This window comes from Megalops cyprinoides, chromosome 1, assembly GCF_013368585.1.
Source record: "Megalops cyprinoides isolate fMegCyp1 chromosome 1, fMegCyp1.pri, whole genome shotgun sequence".
Classification (NCBI taxonomy): domain Eukaryota; kingdom Metazoa; phylum Chordata; class Actinopteri; order Elopiformes; family Megalopidae; genus Megalops; species Megalops cyprinoides.
In genome coordinates, this window is record NC_050583.1 from 60,804,666 (window position 1) to 60,819,306 (window position 14,641).

Genomic DNA, 14,641 nt, shown 5'->3' on the forward strand with positions numbered 1-14,641 from the left:
AAGCTGTTCTCTAGCTAGATGACATTGTCAGCTATTAGTTATTAGTAAGTACACTTGTTAGATGGTATATTGTGTATCTCAATCAAATATTCAGAGTTTGATTGTAATATGTACCAGAAGTGAAGACAAAGATGTATGCCTTTCCCCCGAAACGTCACACTTGCAAAATTATGACTACACACCGAATTGAAGCTTCTTGGTGCACTACTAGACCCTCCTGTTTGGTTATGCACACTTTCGAGTACATATAAGACTGTATGCAACAACAATCTACAGAGGATGGCTGGAACATTACCGCGATGTAACATCTGGTCCATAACAAAAGCACATCCATTCACAAATATTCCCATAGGTTGTAGTTATCCAATTTATTAGCTGTGTTTACCAGTGTTTAGCTGTGAAAATCTGTAAACTAGTACTGAATCTGTTATTACGAATGCTGAGTAAAGTCCCCTTGAAAAAGTACAGGAGCGTACTCCTGTATTAACACGGGGGCATTTCTGAGAATTTCCTGAAAGTGCATCACTGTTTTGCCGTAAAGATCTTTCTGTGACGTAAGGGATTGAAAAAGATTGAGAGGTACTGCCGCACTGAGTGTTTCTGGAATGCCAATTCCCTTTGGAACCTGAGCATTCCCAATTAAGGAATGATAGAGCTGCTTCTCCCGAAGGCTTTTCCCAAGGAACCCCAGAAGGTCGCACAGTCTTTCCTTTAGGTGGCCAGCAGCCCATTCTGAGGGCTCTTTGTCCAAGAGCAGATGAAGCAGTGCTGTCTTCAGGTGATAGTTACTCAGAGAGCTCCGGCCCGTCAAACCTGTTTGCTTCTTGTGCAGGAAAGACACAATCTGAAGGCAATGCATGTGGCAGGTGTTTTCTGGCAAGCTTTTGGATAAAGATTTAAGTAAGTGTTTCTCATAAACAGCGAAGGAAAGGGGCCAGTAGGTGTCTGGAGAGTCGTCTCTAATTAGAGTGAACTGCGGAACAAAATATGCATCTGAATTCTCAAACTGGACAGCAGGAGTGATGTTGAAAACAATGGTCCTCCCTGACCTGAACCTGACTTTTAGAGCTCCTGGAGAGTCCAGGTTGCGGAAAGTGAGTTCAAACTCATATTTGTGGGAAATTTGGCCCCATGCTTTTGTTATGGCAATCTGAAACCACTTCATGACCCGGTCTTTGGCTAAGTATGGAGTGTGTTCTGAGCACAAAATGTCTTCTAAGCCGCCACTGACTTTGGGTGCCTCGTTTTTGCCATGCAGCAGACATAGCATGTCCTCACCCAGGTTAGTTGAACCACAGAGGCAGCTGGTTCTGTTCTCTTTGGCTTTCACAACCTTGATTGTACCCCAGCCCTGTTTGTCTGGAAGGATATCATTAGGAGGGCTGCACCAAAGCTGACAACTGAAACTGTATGGTTCTGGTGGGGTAAAGGGGACAATCAGATCACAGACCAGGGGTCTGCTCACTCTCCAGGACTCATATACACTCCCTACTCCAATGCAGTTCTCAACCTCTATGTCTGTGTCCCGGTCGCAGACACTTCTCAAGGCTTCCAACAAGTCATCAGCAAAGCCCTCCACAAACTCCTGCACCCTCTGTTGCTCATGGGCAGAGATGCGGACTGTTCTCTCATAGAAGCTGCACAGGACTCCACTGTCCATGATAAGTGACTTGGTAGAAACTGAGTCATCTGCAAAGATGCCCTCCCCATGAGTAGAATCTTGTGAGTCAGACTTCTGGATTTTCTTCCACAGGAGATTAACGGTGAAGAGGATAAGAAACAGGCCATCATAAATGCCCATGCACCAGCCGAAGATGTCTGCCACAGTTGTTTCCTGAGTTTTTTGGTCCACCTGAGACAACTCCTGGTCTACTGTAGAAAGAGTCTGGTCCACCTGAGACAGGTCCTCGCCTACAGATGACTGATTCTGGTCTACCTGAGACAGCCTCTTGTCTACTGGAGAAAGATTCTGGTCCACCTGAGACAGGCCCTCGTCTACTGGAGAAAGATTCTGGTCCACCTGAGACAGGCCCTCGTCTACTGGAGAAAGATTCTGGTTCACCTGAGACAGGCCCTGGTCTACTTGAGACAGATTCTGGTCCACTTGAGACAGGTCGTGGTCTACTTGAGAAAGATTATGGTCTACATTAGATACATCAGGCTCTATGGGGGGCAGCTCCTGGTCTTTCTGAGGCAGCTCCTGCTCCGTCCAAATTGACTCTTTCTGCAGCTGCTCCACATCCACCATCACAGGACTGGGTAAGTCATCTCCCACTCTGTAAACTTTGTTATAAATGATAGGTACCGCTAAAAGCAATATCCTGAGACCTTGCATTCTCGGTGGTTGCCCTGTAAGGAAACATGTCATAAATTGTCAATGTGAATGGCACATGTATGTCACAGTATATCACAGTATGCAAGTATGGCAATGCACCACCCATGAGCAGTCATCAGGCACAATTAATAGTGTGGGATCGTGATCCATAGCCATGTTATGAATCTAAAGGCTGTCTGACTCCTAAATGGGCCCTTGCTGTCGTTCCCTTGGGCAAGGTACTTATTGCAAATTGCCTCAATAAATATCTAGCTGTATTAATGAATAACGTAAAAATCATAAGATATGGAAGCAACCCTAGATAATAGTGTCTGGTAAGCAAATGTAATGTTAATTTACAGATGAATTGTCATCACTACATCTGATTAATCCTTAAAATGTGGCATTTCACTTAGATTGCATTTATACATAGATATATCTTAGTGTGGCACTGCTAATGGTGGAACCTCAGCCTGCTCTTGCTAATCACATAATGTTTAGGACAATAACTTGATTGATTGTTTTGTTTCTTTCATTCGGAACCAAGTGCTATCAGCCCACTTAACTTTTAACAGCCAAAAACATCAAAGCGTGTGGTTTAAAAGTAGAGGATTGTTTTGTCATGTGTACCATGGGGTATATATGGGGTTGCACTTACAGTGTATTCTGTGACTTGACATCAATTTAGATTTACCTGAAACAATACCATACTCTTTGATTTCCAAAGTCAAGTTTCAAAGTTTCTATTCTAACTATAGAGCACTGCCATGCATGGTGTCATTTAATCTTCACTATTTCAGGAATTCAGAGATATCCTTTCCAGATAATTATGGCAGGACACTGCCATAATAGCCTGGTTAACAAACACTTCTCAGATCACTAAATATACTTATTTTTGTACTCTAAAAATGTATTCAGTATCCACAATGCACATAATACAAATTTGGTTTTGAGAAAAACAAAAAATGTTATCAACTTAGCAGTGTAAAACTCATTTTACTCCACAGTACTAATAACAGCAATATTGTTTAAGGTAATAATATTACCTATTAATACACTTTATCAAATCCACATTAAGATGTATTTTACATAAATTGCAAAAACTAAGTAATCAAGACTATGTAAATGGTCTGCTAAGGATCGACCTTCCTGGCAAACTAACAGCAGCCACTATAGATAATGGAAAAAAACTGCAAAATCTGGTTCTTTCAATAAAAAACCCTGCTAGCTAAGATAGTTACCTCATTTTGTCACCAGATGATATCCATTCAGTTTGCACTATTTGCTGTCTACCTACAGTAAGCAATGCTAACTTGCTATCGTACGTCACAATAGCTGTCAATGTATAACTTGAAGTACATTACTTACACTAAACCTACAGTAACTAATATTATTTAATTCATTTTATCTAATTTAAGTCCGCTCTGAAGTTGTGAGTGTGGTACTTCTGTCATGATCCAGTGTACATAGTTGTCACATCATAACTTGACTATGTTGTATTAAAGGAGAAAAATGGACAGGGAAACTATAGTTTGCTTTGTGATCCTGGCTGCTGTGGCAATCACTCACATAAGACCCATATAATTTCATCCTGTGGAGCTATCCCACAAAAAAAAAAAACATTCCAACTCAAGTGAGTTGGAATTAGTACATATTGAGGGTGAAAATGCACAGGAATTTTCTCTTTTAACTTTCTATTTAATGTTTGGTCAACTATATGGAGACTAATCCTTTCTTTGAAAATGCTGGTGTTACTTTGTGTGAGGGAACAATATCATGTTATCATTTGCCAAAGCAGCATTTGGAATTAGAACACATGGGGAAATGACCTATCTCTGAGATAGTGAGTAGCACTGAACAGGATGTAACCCCAGAGTGAATAATGTCTTGTCGACTGACACATTTGCACCTTCACACCCGCACCTCTGCAACACTCACTTTGCCAGTTTGAATCATTAAGAACGCCAGTGGACCTCATGCATCTCTATGCTTTCTTTTAAGGTAACAGCAACACACAAGACAGTTGAATTTAATACATGAAGTATAAATATACAAAGTGTAGAAAAATATAAAGTATATTAATAATGCATCTTGTATAAATTGTAAATAAAAAAAGTCATGGAAATAGTATCTTTTTTGCAGTAACTGTCAAAAGTCATTGATTGTACATTGGATTTCTTGAAAATTTAAACAAACTAAAACAATGATTTGAATTAGCTTTTAAAATTCATTATAGTTTTCCTTTCATTTTAATTCAAATACTGCTGAAAATGTCTAGATGTCCATACAGGTAAAATTGAACTGCAGGACGATATCAACATCACATAAACCCAACCCATATTGTTGAATAAGGTTCTTGATGTATCTATGAAACATGACAGCAACGACATGCTTATATCGGAGCTGGGATTACGTACACGACTTTGGTGTTCTTGAAAAACTACAATGGCGTTTAGACACAAGTTTAAATTTTGGTTTAGTGGAGCTCCAGCACCTAAGATGGCCCTCACTCAAAGTAATTGCACTGCCTCTCCATTAGCGGAAATTCTTATTGCAGCCTGATACACAAAGTCAGCAATGGTCATGACCACAAACAGGCAAAATACATTTCAGAAAGATGTATGCAAGTGGAAATGAAAGTACAATCTGAAGAAATGCAAGAACAAAAATATACTAACCTTCTGGCAGGCCCGTGCCTACTTTCAGATGAAATCGGTTTTGGCAGTAAGAAAAGCGGAAATAACAGAAAGGGAAAGGACTGACTGACAACAGGCAGTTATGTCTCTTCCTTTTTAGTACGTAGATGCATGTCGGTTGTACTCATTTCCTGAACGTAAAGCATATAAGGTACATTTCCTTTCTACTAAAATAGAGCGTAGCTACAACATCTTCAAGAAAGCAGCGTGTGTCCAGTAAGCATAAAAAGGGACTTTACTGGAGCATATTCTGCATTGTGTGCGTGCTTTGTTTAGTCTTTATCCAAACTCGCTGTAAGTAAGGAACATCAAACATTACGCGACCCCTGCCAAAACACTGTACAAAGGAAGAGGCAGGGCGTTCCTGTTCGGGGGAAATGGATGCTTAATATATCGAAGTGCTGGTGATGCCAATACAGTACATGTTTATAGATGTCATTGAGAGCTGCACGTAGTTCAGCATTAACCAACTTTGATCGAACTTTGGTTGAACTTGGAATTGACTCGTTAAAGTGTGATTTTAATTTTTGCACAGCATCAGCTACAACATATAAAACAGAGAAATATGTTAACACCAAGAGATTTCAACATCCTTGCGCCAAATGAAAAGCATAAATGAGTCTGAAATACGTGTTATAGAAGATAATTCAGTGTCCCCTGTAAAGTCAAATGTGGGTTTTGTAAGCTGGCCTGTATGAGGCTGCCTACAAAGTTAGTAGGCATTGTAACGTTCACCTTTGTATCGAAGTTTGCCTTTTTTATTCATAGGCGTGATATGTAATTTTGTCACCACAAGAGGGCAATATACCACCAAGTAAAGATTTAATTACTGTAAACTTCTTGACGTGGGTAACATTGGACTTTCGCTGGACCAGAATGGTTACAATAATCAAAAGCAATAAACGAGAACACATAACAATTCCCATGTGTTTTTGCATATCTGTGTATATATGTATTTTTGTTCTTCAAATCAGTGAGTTTACAGTTTACAGGTGCACCCATGGAGAGAGGGTAGGGCACTGATTTGGAAGTTCACTGAACTATACTAAAGCGACTAAAGTTTTGATTTGCCAGGTAGGACCAAAATTGTGATGGCTGCACCTAAAAAATTTCAGAGGACACAAGGTAGCCAGTATTGATCCATCGCCGTGCATACTGATCTCTGCAGGCAGAGCAAAGGGGGTTCTGGGGAGGGGTCTTAGATTGTGTCAGACTCCTATTGCCACGTGATGGATGCCACCACAGGCTTTAGAGAGACATCTTTCACCAGGTCTTTCTGGGTCTTCTTAAGGGGCATCCTCCTTGATCACATCCTCTCTGTACAGCAGGTCAAAGAACATCTGCAGCAAATCTAAAGAGAGGGGAAAGAGCTGACGCAGCTTGAAGTACTGGATATCCACATCTGACAGAGGAAGGGATGCGTACAGTCCCTCACAGACCCACACATATGGGCTCTCTTTGTCTCTCTCTCTCTCTCTCACACACACACACACACACACACACACATTCTCTTTCTCACACAATTACACACAAATTCTCTTTCTCTCATTCTCATAAACACAGCCACACGCACACAAGCATTCTCTCTCTCACACACATGCACACACACATTCTCTCTCACACAAACACGCACACATGCATTCTCCCTCTCACACACACACATACACACAAACATGCACACTCTCATCCTCATTTCACACAATATTTCTTTGATTTGCTAAGTGTGCTCTGTCAACTTCTATCTAATTTCTTGGTGGATTAGCATCTGTTCTCTTTGGCTTACAGGCCCATTTTTGTCATTTCTTCCTGACCATCTGGCTTTCAAAATTATATCTGATGCATCTGTTTATGAATGGCTGCAACTCATTTGTTAGTGTTTCAGAAATTCTAGATTTCTCATGTGTACAAACATATAGTTTTAACTTTGGCAGTATACATACAAATCTTGTTTTGTGTGTGTTAAACTGCCTTTCAAAAGAGACAAACAGACATTTTAATTCTCACCTTCTTCACATGGTTGTTATTCTATACAGGTGAAAAGGGTAATTAAATTTAACTTTTATCCATCAACAAATATTTTACATGGACCTGAAGTCATTTGAATGTGGCTGGATTTTCCTTACCTACTTTTGCATCTCCATGGCTACAGTAGATGTGCAAATTTGAGAGCTACCTCTTCTCTGCTCATAGAAACATAGAAAAGACTGATAATGTATTTTTAAGAGAAATGTCTGCTTACATCAGAGATTTGATTTATATTACAGGTTTGAAATATCATGTACTGAATTCCTGTAAAATACTCAAGCGGCATACATCAAATTGGGTCAATACTATGAATAATTGAAATGACACTGAGTCTCCTTTCGTAGTGCGTTGTTTATTTGCAAATATGGCACCATTGTGGCGACCTATTTCTTTATGATAAAAAGAAACATAATCGCTGATGGTTTTTGTTATATGGTCTGCCTTACTGGAGTTTGGAGTTTGCGATCTTACTTACGTCTCTCTCTATGTTTTGATTTAAAAAGGAGGCTCGCCCAATATTCGTTGAGTGGTCAAAATTGTTGACGCTTATACTGTGGTCAATAGCCATTGGAGAGAGTGAACATTCAGCCAGACATGAATAACCCCCCCCCCCCCCCCCAATCCACCGTCTTTTTACGTCTTTTACTTTTTTTTTCAAACTGTCATTAATATGTAAAAAGGTGATGTCATATAGAATAACGCAATATCGTGAAAATACAAACTCCTTGTGAAGGACATAGGAGCCTCTACTCTGCTCTTCTTCACTTTGGATAAGTCTACCTTGTTCACATGTATTTGTGCAACTGCTCTGTATACATCAGGAACGCTTGTTGCATGTCCAGAATTCTCATGTTTCGAAATTGTTGCCAAGGCTACAGACTCCAAGAACAGGGAAATATTTACAATGATTATTTGTTTTGTCAAAGGGCATGTTGAAAGTAAATTTAATTTAAAAGTTGCATGAAAGTAGACAAGTTTATGTGTAATTCATATTTTATGGTTGTTTTATATGTCTTTATAACTTAGGTCTGATCATCTGTTGTACCATCAGTGAACACTGAATTTAACTTCCGTCCTGTCCTTTCACCTTTTACAAGATCTCCCAGAATGGATAAATTTCGTATGATGTTCCAGTTTTTGCAGTCCAATCAAGAATCGTTCATGAATGGCATCTGTGGGATTATGGCTCTTGCTAGCGCGCAGTTATATTCTGCTTTTGAGTTCAGTTGTCCATGTTTACCGGAGTACAACTACGCATATGGGATCGGGATCTTAGTTATTCCACCGATTTGGTTTTTCTTACTGGGGTTTGTCTTGAACAATAACGTGTCAATGCTCGCAGAAGAGTGGAGGCGGCCAGCAGGAAAGCGTAAAAAAGACCCGACGGTACTGCGTTACATGTTATGTTCCATTTCGCAGCGTTCTTTGATAGCGCCTGTTGTTTGGATATCCGTGACACTGATGGACGGAAAGAGTTTCCTTTGTGCGTTTAGCATCACCTTGGACGTGAATCAGTTTGGAAATAAAAGCAATCACGGACTCTCAGATGCGGATCTCGAAAAATTACTGGCCAAAATTCCATGCAAGCATATCTTTGATGGGCACGAAATTATATCGCGAGATGCGGCTTCCAGGTACCTTCGCTGTGTATCACAGGTGAGCCCTTGGATCTCATCACTGTAACAACTTTGTGATAATGCTTGTATTTCTGAGCAGATAGTTTACGATGCCAAGCTGTCACAAGGTACAAATGCATTTCTGAGACAACAGTTTTGAGTGTGTTGCTGTAGTGTTGCTAGAGTATTACTACAGTGTACAAAGTTAACCAGTGTTTACCACGATTATGTAATTTTTTTTTACATGTTTTATGTTGCATATCTATGTGGCATCCATCTGAGAAAAGTAACATGTTAAGAGTTTGGGGGAACCACCAATGTATTCTAAGATTTGGTGTGGTTGTATATGTGAAAGAAATATATGCTAGGCATTGTTTTAAGTTGTATTGTTCTAAGTAGTTACTGTAATATGGTCGCTTTCTTACACTTCATTTCATAAAATTTATCAAAATGTTTCATGCATCTCACAGGCTTTCGGCTGGCTCTTCCTGTTGCTATTGACTTTTCTTGCTTTTATGGTGAGAGCGATCAGACCTTGCTTCACGCAAGCTGCTTTTCTCAAGACCAAGTACTGGTCCCATTACATCGACATAGAGCGCAAGATGTTTGATGAGACCTGTACGGAGCATGCCAAAAGCTTTGCCAAGGTGTGCATTCAGCAGTACTTCGAGAGCATCAGCGGAGAGATGTGCGGCTTCCACAGCCAGCGAGCCCACAAGGACGATGGCGATGACGAAGAAGACAAACGCAAGAGCGACACGGAGAAGCTCCTCGGGATACGGGCCCAGGATGACATGAACAAAGTTCTCTGGAACTGGCACACCTGCAAACCATCACTCGACCTAAAAAAGGACCCACCCATTAATGGAGATGCCAATGCAAATGGTTTCATGAATGGTTCTGTACACCACGCACATGCCCCACCAAAGAAAGAGTGGGTAACTTACTATAGCAAGGTCTGAATATTGAAAATGACAGGGTCTGATAACAAAAGGTAAATATGCCACCCCCATAACTGGGATTGTTAATATAATATACTGTATATAATAGTACAAAGGACCTAACAAGGTACTTTCACATAATCATAGTCACTCAGGTAATTCAGAGTAGCTTCTGTATTTGTGTGGAGTGGATCTGACCGTTTGTAATGAAGTGAGACTGAAAATTCACGCTTACAGAGATGCTATGTAGTCTACCCAACAACTATTTCAGCAGCTGTTTTCCATCTGTAGTGTCTAATTACATCAACATAGCACATTAAAACGTAAACTGTGTAATATGCTCTGCTGTTTATGCAATAATTGCTGTTCTGTAACACCCTAGCAAGCATTAAAGTGTACCCATGCTGCGAATTGAACCTGTCTAGGTGTCATCACAAGATAGTACTCTGGGCTGTAGGTGAAAGCTCTGAACACCTAAGCAAGGTTGCAATCCACTGCTGTAAAACTCAGCTCAAGTGACATTGTCTTATGCTAGTAGCTGTGTTAGGTGAAACTGCCTCATATTTTTGAATACATCTTTGCTGTGTTTGACTTATTGTATTAAGACCCTTTATCTTCATACAGCATTCATAAATCCATGTTTTCTGATCCACTCCATATCATCAATACCACTATCCCCTTACTAACACGATTACAGACCTGAAGAGATGGGTGTATTTTATTACTGATGAATTTTGAACGTAAAGCTGTATGACCAGCCATCTGTTCTATTATTTCTTATTGCAATAAACATTCATTTTGTTTTAGGTATACCTTACTCAAACTATATGTACCTTACTTAAACTATAACACAATAAAAATACTATGCAAAGAGAATCAGAAAAAAGAGAGTATTTTCCATCATATTAAGCTTATGTGGTGACCTAAAATCATAGAAGGGTGTTCTTTTGTTGTGATATACCTAAATTCTGTCTGCTCACTACCATCAATAAACACTTAAAAATCAATTTTTCTCTTGAATTTTCTTTGTACTCTGTATTTCTCAGAATGGAAATACATTTTTTTCTGAGGATCTGATGAATGACCTTCAAATGAATACTGTAAAATTAACTGTAGTTATTATATTATAGTATAATATTTCTGCTTAGTGGTATCACAATGACAAAACCCCAAGGTCTGTGAGTGGTCTTTGTTCTCTCCACCGTAATCTCACTCTGACTAAAACTAACATAGTATTGGAACATCCTTTGGCACACATATAACTATTTCCACAATTTGTGGATTTATGTATTGATTTTTATTCTCTGGCTAGCTTTTGGCAATTGGCTTGAACCTCTGAACTGCCATTGAGGGGATAGGTCATTAACTGTCATCATTAAAAATGTAGGCCATATTTATGATTTGTGAAAATGCTTGAGTTTTATTTACCTACTGTCATACAATAGGTATTTATTCACTCTTGGGTAGAACTTATGTTTATAAGCCAGTTTTAACTAAATAAAATTGACATTAAAGTGCATGTTTGTTTTAGAGTGATCATCATACTGACAATGACAAATTCTCTAGAGACAAAACTTATAACACCTCTCTGTCAAACTAAAATCAGAAGAATGCTTAACATGGACCAACACTGTGCCTATAAAACTAACGATTAATAGAAACAAGAATAAGTAACTCCCTGAATTTGAAATACTTGAAATACTGAATTTCGTAAAGATGTCAGTACAACAATAAGGAAAGGCCAATCAGTCATGATATACATCGTACATCATGCATGATCATATATTGAGTTTGAATTTGTTATACAAACATGCACAGTTTTTATTAAAGAAAGAAATACATTAAATTAATGAAACACTGGCATCTGTGGTCAATTCCAGCTTTCCTGCAAAATATTCAATGATCAGATAGAATGGAAGATCCAGCACAATCCCCTTCTAATTTGCACAACAAGGACAAATACATGCTCACAGCCATAACATTTGCATGCAAGAAAAGAAACAAAGTCACTATTTGCATACTTTTCTGATTTGTTGCTTGTAGAAAATGGAGTCACATGTAGGTCAAATGCAGTCATAAGTACTGTGTATAACATACAGTTCTTACTGCAGACAATTAGATGTAGTTTATAACTGAAGCTTAGAAGAAAGATATGCTTGTGTATAATGTCACAACAGCCCACCTAATTACTGAGTCTTTCCTGTTCAAAATCACTTTACAATGTTGTGTCATCTGTACCACATCTAAGAAAATGTATGGATTACAGACTCTTTACCTTAAAAATAGGTTTCAATTTTCTCCCCACTGTCCTTTCTTATCCCCTTAGTCACATTAACAGGTTTACCATACATGCCATTTTACATCTTAGATTTATCATGGCATAGTTCTTTATTTGGCCATGTTGATGGCACCCATTGTAATTCTATACCACACCAGAGCATATAGTAATGTTCCTGTGTCAATTGTTCATATATGTAATGATTCAAACAGGTAATTAACCAACACAAATTCCCTTGTTGATCTCATTGATATATATAAATGACCATAGGGTTGAGGGCTGTCACGGGTGGCTGTGTGGAGTGCTTGGTGTTCTGAAGGTTTGAATCCCAGGACAGACACGTTTGTTCGGCTCTTCAGTGAGGCACAAAGTGTTTGGATGTGTATGTCACATGTAAACCATGCTATGCTGCTAAGTACAGTAAGTAATAGCATTAGGTTTTTTGCAGCCTGGTCAGATAAAGAGTTGCTCTTCTCTGTATTTACCAGCAGGGGGCGGACTGTCCCTACTTTCATTCTCAAGCTCACTGCAGGCAGCCATGGGTATAGGCTTATTCTGTCCCCTTGTGAATTTGTATCAGTTTAAACCTTCTTACACATAAAGGCTGGAGGTAGGAATTGGGGTTGGGTAAAATGATCCAGGACCGGGTGTTTGTAAAAGAAAGTACCTATAGTACTACTGCCATGCCCAGTTCCTGGCAGTATAAAATTGCTTTGCATGTTATCCTCATAGCTTTGAACAAGGAGTATAATGTCAAGTTTGTGGTGGAAGACAACTGCCAGAGTCTTTTTGCACTGAACGATCAAATGCCATTGGAAAAATCTGCCCAAAGTAGCAAGATGGTCTTATATTTTCTGTTTAACAATTTATTCTTTTAATTGTATTATTATTATTTAATTATTCTTTTAATTATTTTTTCAGCTTGTTGTGTTGTGATATTGCAGTTTGTTCTTTCTAGTGAGGTGAGAGGTATATAAGTGACACCAATAGCTTGCTTAATGGTTTGTTTTGGCTCTTTTAACAATAGCTGGATTCATAAGGCCATGGGAATACAGCTCCAGGGAGATGATGAAATCACCACATTGTGGCACATGATGTTTCAGCTTACTCTACCTCTAGGATTTCCCACTATTTGACACTAATATCTTCTTAATGAATGGAATTAGGCCTTGCTTGGAGAACACATTCATTTAGCTTGTCAGACTCATTAACAAAGTTACCCATTTATACCTCTGAACACATGATACAGTAGATGGCTCTAAAATAAATTTTTAACATTATTTCAGCAATGCTCTTCCCCAATCTGACCTTAGGGGAAACAGTAAGCTAATTAAGTATACTTTTAAGATAAGAAAGATCAAAATGTTTGATGGCAAATTCCATGTCTGAGGGGTTTATTAAGTGAAACACAAAGCAAAAAGCCAAAGCGATAACCAACAGATTGTTTAAGAATTTATATATTAATTATCACCAAACATTTTCGAATCACTTGGAAAAAACTTGTAACTTTAAAAAACTTCTGTTAAAAAAAGCTTTACACCTCTGACAGAAAGGGAACAAAGGTTGTAACTAAAATGAAAACATGATGAATACAATTTTTTTTTCCAGTTCATACTTAGTTCCCTCAGAGAATGCATTTATTTTGATTTGCTTTTGTGTCTCACTTTTATGTTTTATGAATTTTTTTCTCTTGTTTAATTATCGCTGTAAAGAAGTTTGGGTTTGTGAATGGTACTTGATAAAATAAATTATTGCTATTATTATTATTATTATTATTATTATTATTATTAGTGGTTGTATAGTAGTATATAGTAGTGGTATAAAAAGAAGAAAAAGAGGAGAAAGATGAGCAATGTTGTTCCAGCTGAAATCTCTTTTTCCCAGAGTAAATGTAACTGCAACAGGTCTAATTTTGAGAAATTCACTGTTACTTTTTAAATTTCTTGTACAATATGAAAATTTTGGTGGCTGCTATCAGTATTACTCAAAGTTAAGCACTTAATATATCTGAAACAAACGTGTGTTTTATTTCCATATGACTAGTCTAATCTCAGAAATATTGGTAATATTTTATTTAGAAATTTGTCCTTCCAATTACATTTTCAGTAGACGTAATGCACACAGATATCCATATGGGCAGTAGCCTACAATGTTGTATGGAATTAACTGAATCCTGGGAGGGGTGCAAAAGCCTCTGCTGTGTTGCTCCCCTCCCTTTGATGGATCTGGGAGACACATTCACTGCAAAGCCAGCAGCTGTTGTCTCTAATGCTGGCCAGGCCTCTGAGTGGGGGAGGTGGGTGTCTTTGTTGAAGCTCTCTCTCTTTCTTTCTCTTTCTCTCTCTCTCGCCTGGCCTTGTATTCATTCAAAAGAGACAATGAGAATATATATATATATATATATATATATGTTCAGTTCAAAGCATCTTAGTCAGGCTGTAGAGAAATGAAAAGCTGTCGCCTTGTGACGCCACCCCATTGTTGCATTACAGGTTCGGTGTGGAGCATTTTGAAGCTCCGCTATCTGTTGGTCTTGATAACTGAGCCCGTACTCCACTTCACCTCCTCCCTCCCTCCCTCTCTCTCTTTTTTTTTTTTTTTTTTTTTTTTTTTTGCTCATTAGGGCAGCGGCACACATGTGATCCGCCTCCCTTCCCTGTCACCACCACAGTGCACAGACGCTCCCAGACTCTATTTAGTAAGGCCCAATGCGCCTGCCTGGCTGTGGCTGCTGCCAGCTCTGCTTTACAGCTGGAAGGGGGTGGGAGGAA

The 14,641-nt window shown here is 38.8% G+C and overlaps 2 protein-coding genes across 2 annotated transcripts; one reads left to right on the plus strand and one right to left on the minus strand.

Annotated features, from left to right (window-relative positions):
* Positions 1 to 151: 151 nt before the first annotated feature.
* Positions 152 to 5,045, minus strand: LOC118793138 (inositol 1,4,5-trisphosphate receptor-interacting protein). The gene is made up of 2 exons (XM_036551203.1): positions 4,993 to 5,045; positions 152 to 2,349 (listed from the first exon to the last, which is right to left on the minus strand). The coding sequence occupies exon 2, from the start codon at positions 2,333 to 2,335 to the stop codon at positions 431 to 433; it is 1,905 nt and encodes a 634-aa protein (XP_036407096.1). The 5' UTR covers positions 2,336 to 2,349; positions 4,993 to 5,045; the 3' UTR covers positions 152 to 430.
* A 3,097-nt stretch (positions 5,046 to 8,142) lies between these two features.
* On the plus strand, positions 8,143 to 9,613 carry LOC118793219 (calcium homeostasis modulator protein 1). The gene is made up of 2 exons (XM_036551326.1): positions 8,143 to 8,691; positions 9,122 to 9,613. Exons 1-2 carry the CDS (start codon positions 8,143 to 8,145, stop codon positions 9,611 to 9,613), a joined length of 1,041 nt encoding a protein of 346 aa, XP_036407219.1.
* The last annotated feature ends 5,028 nt before the right edge of the window (positions 9,614 to 14,641 follow it).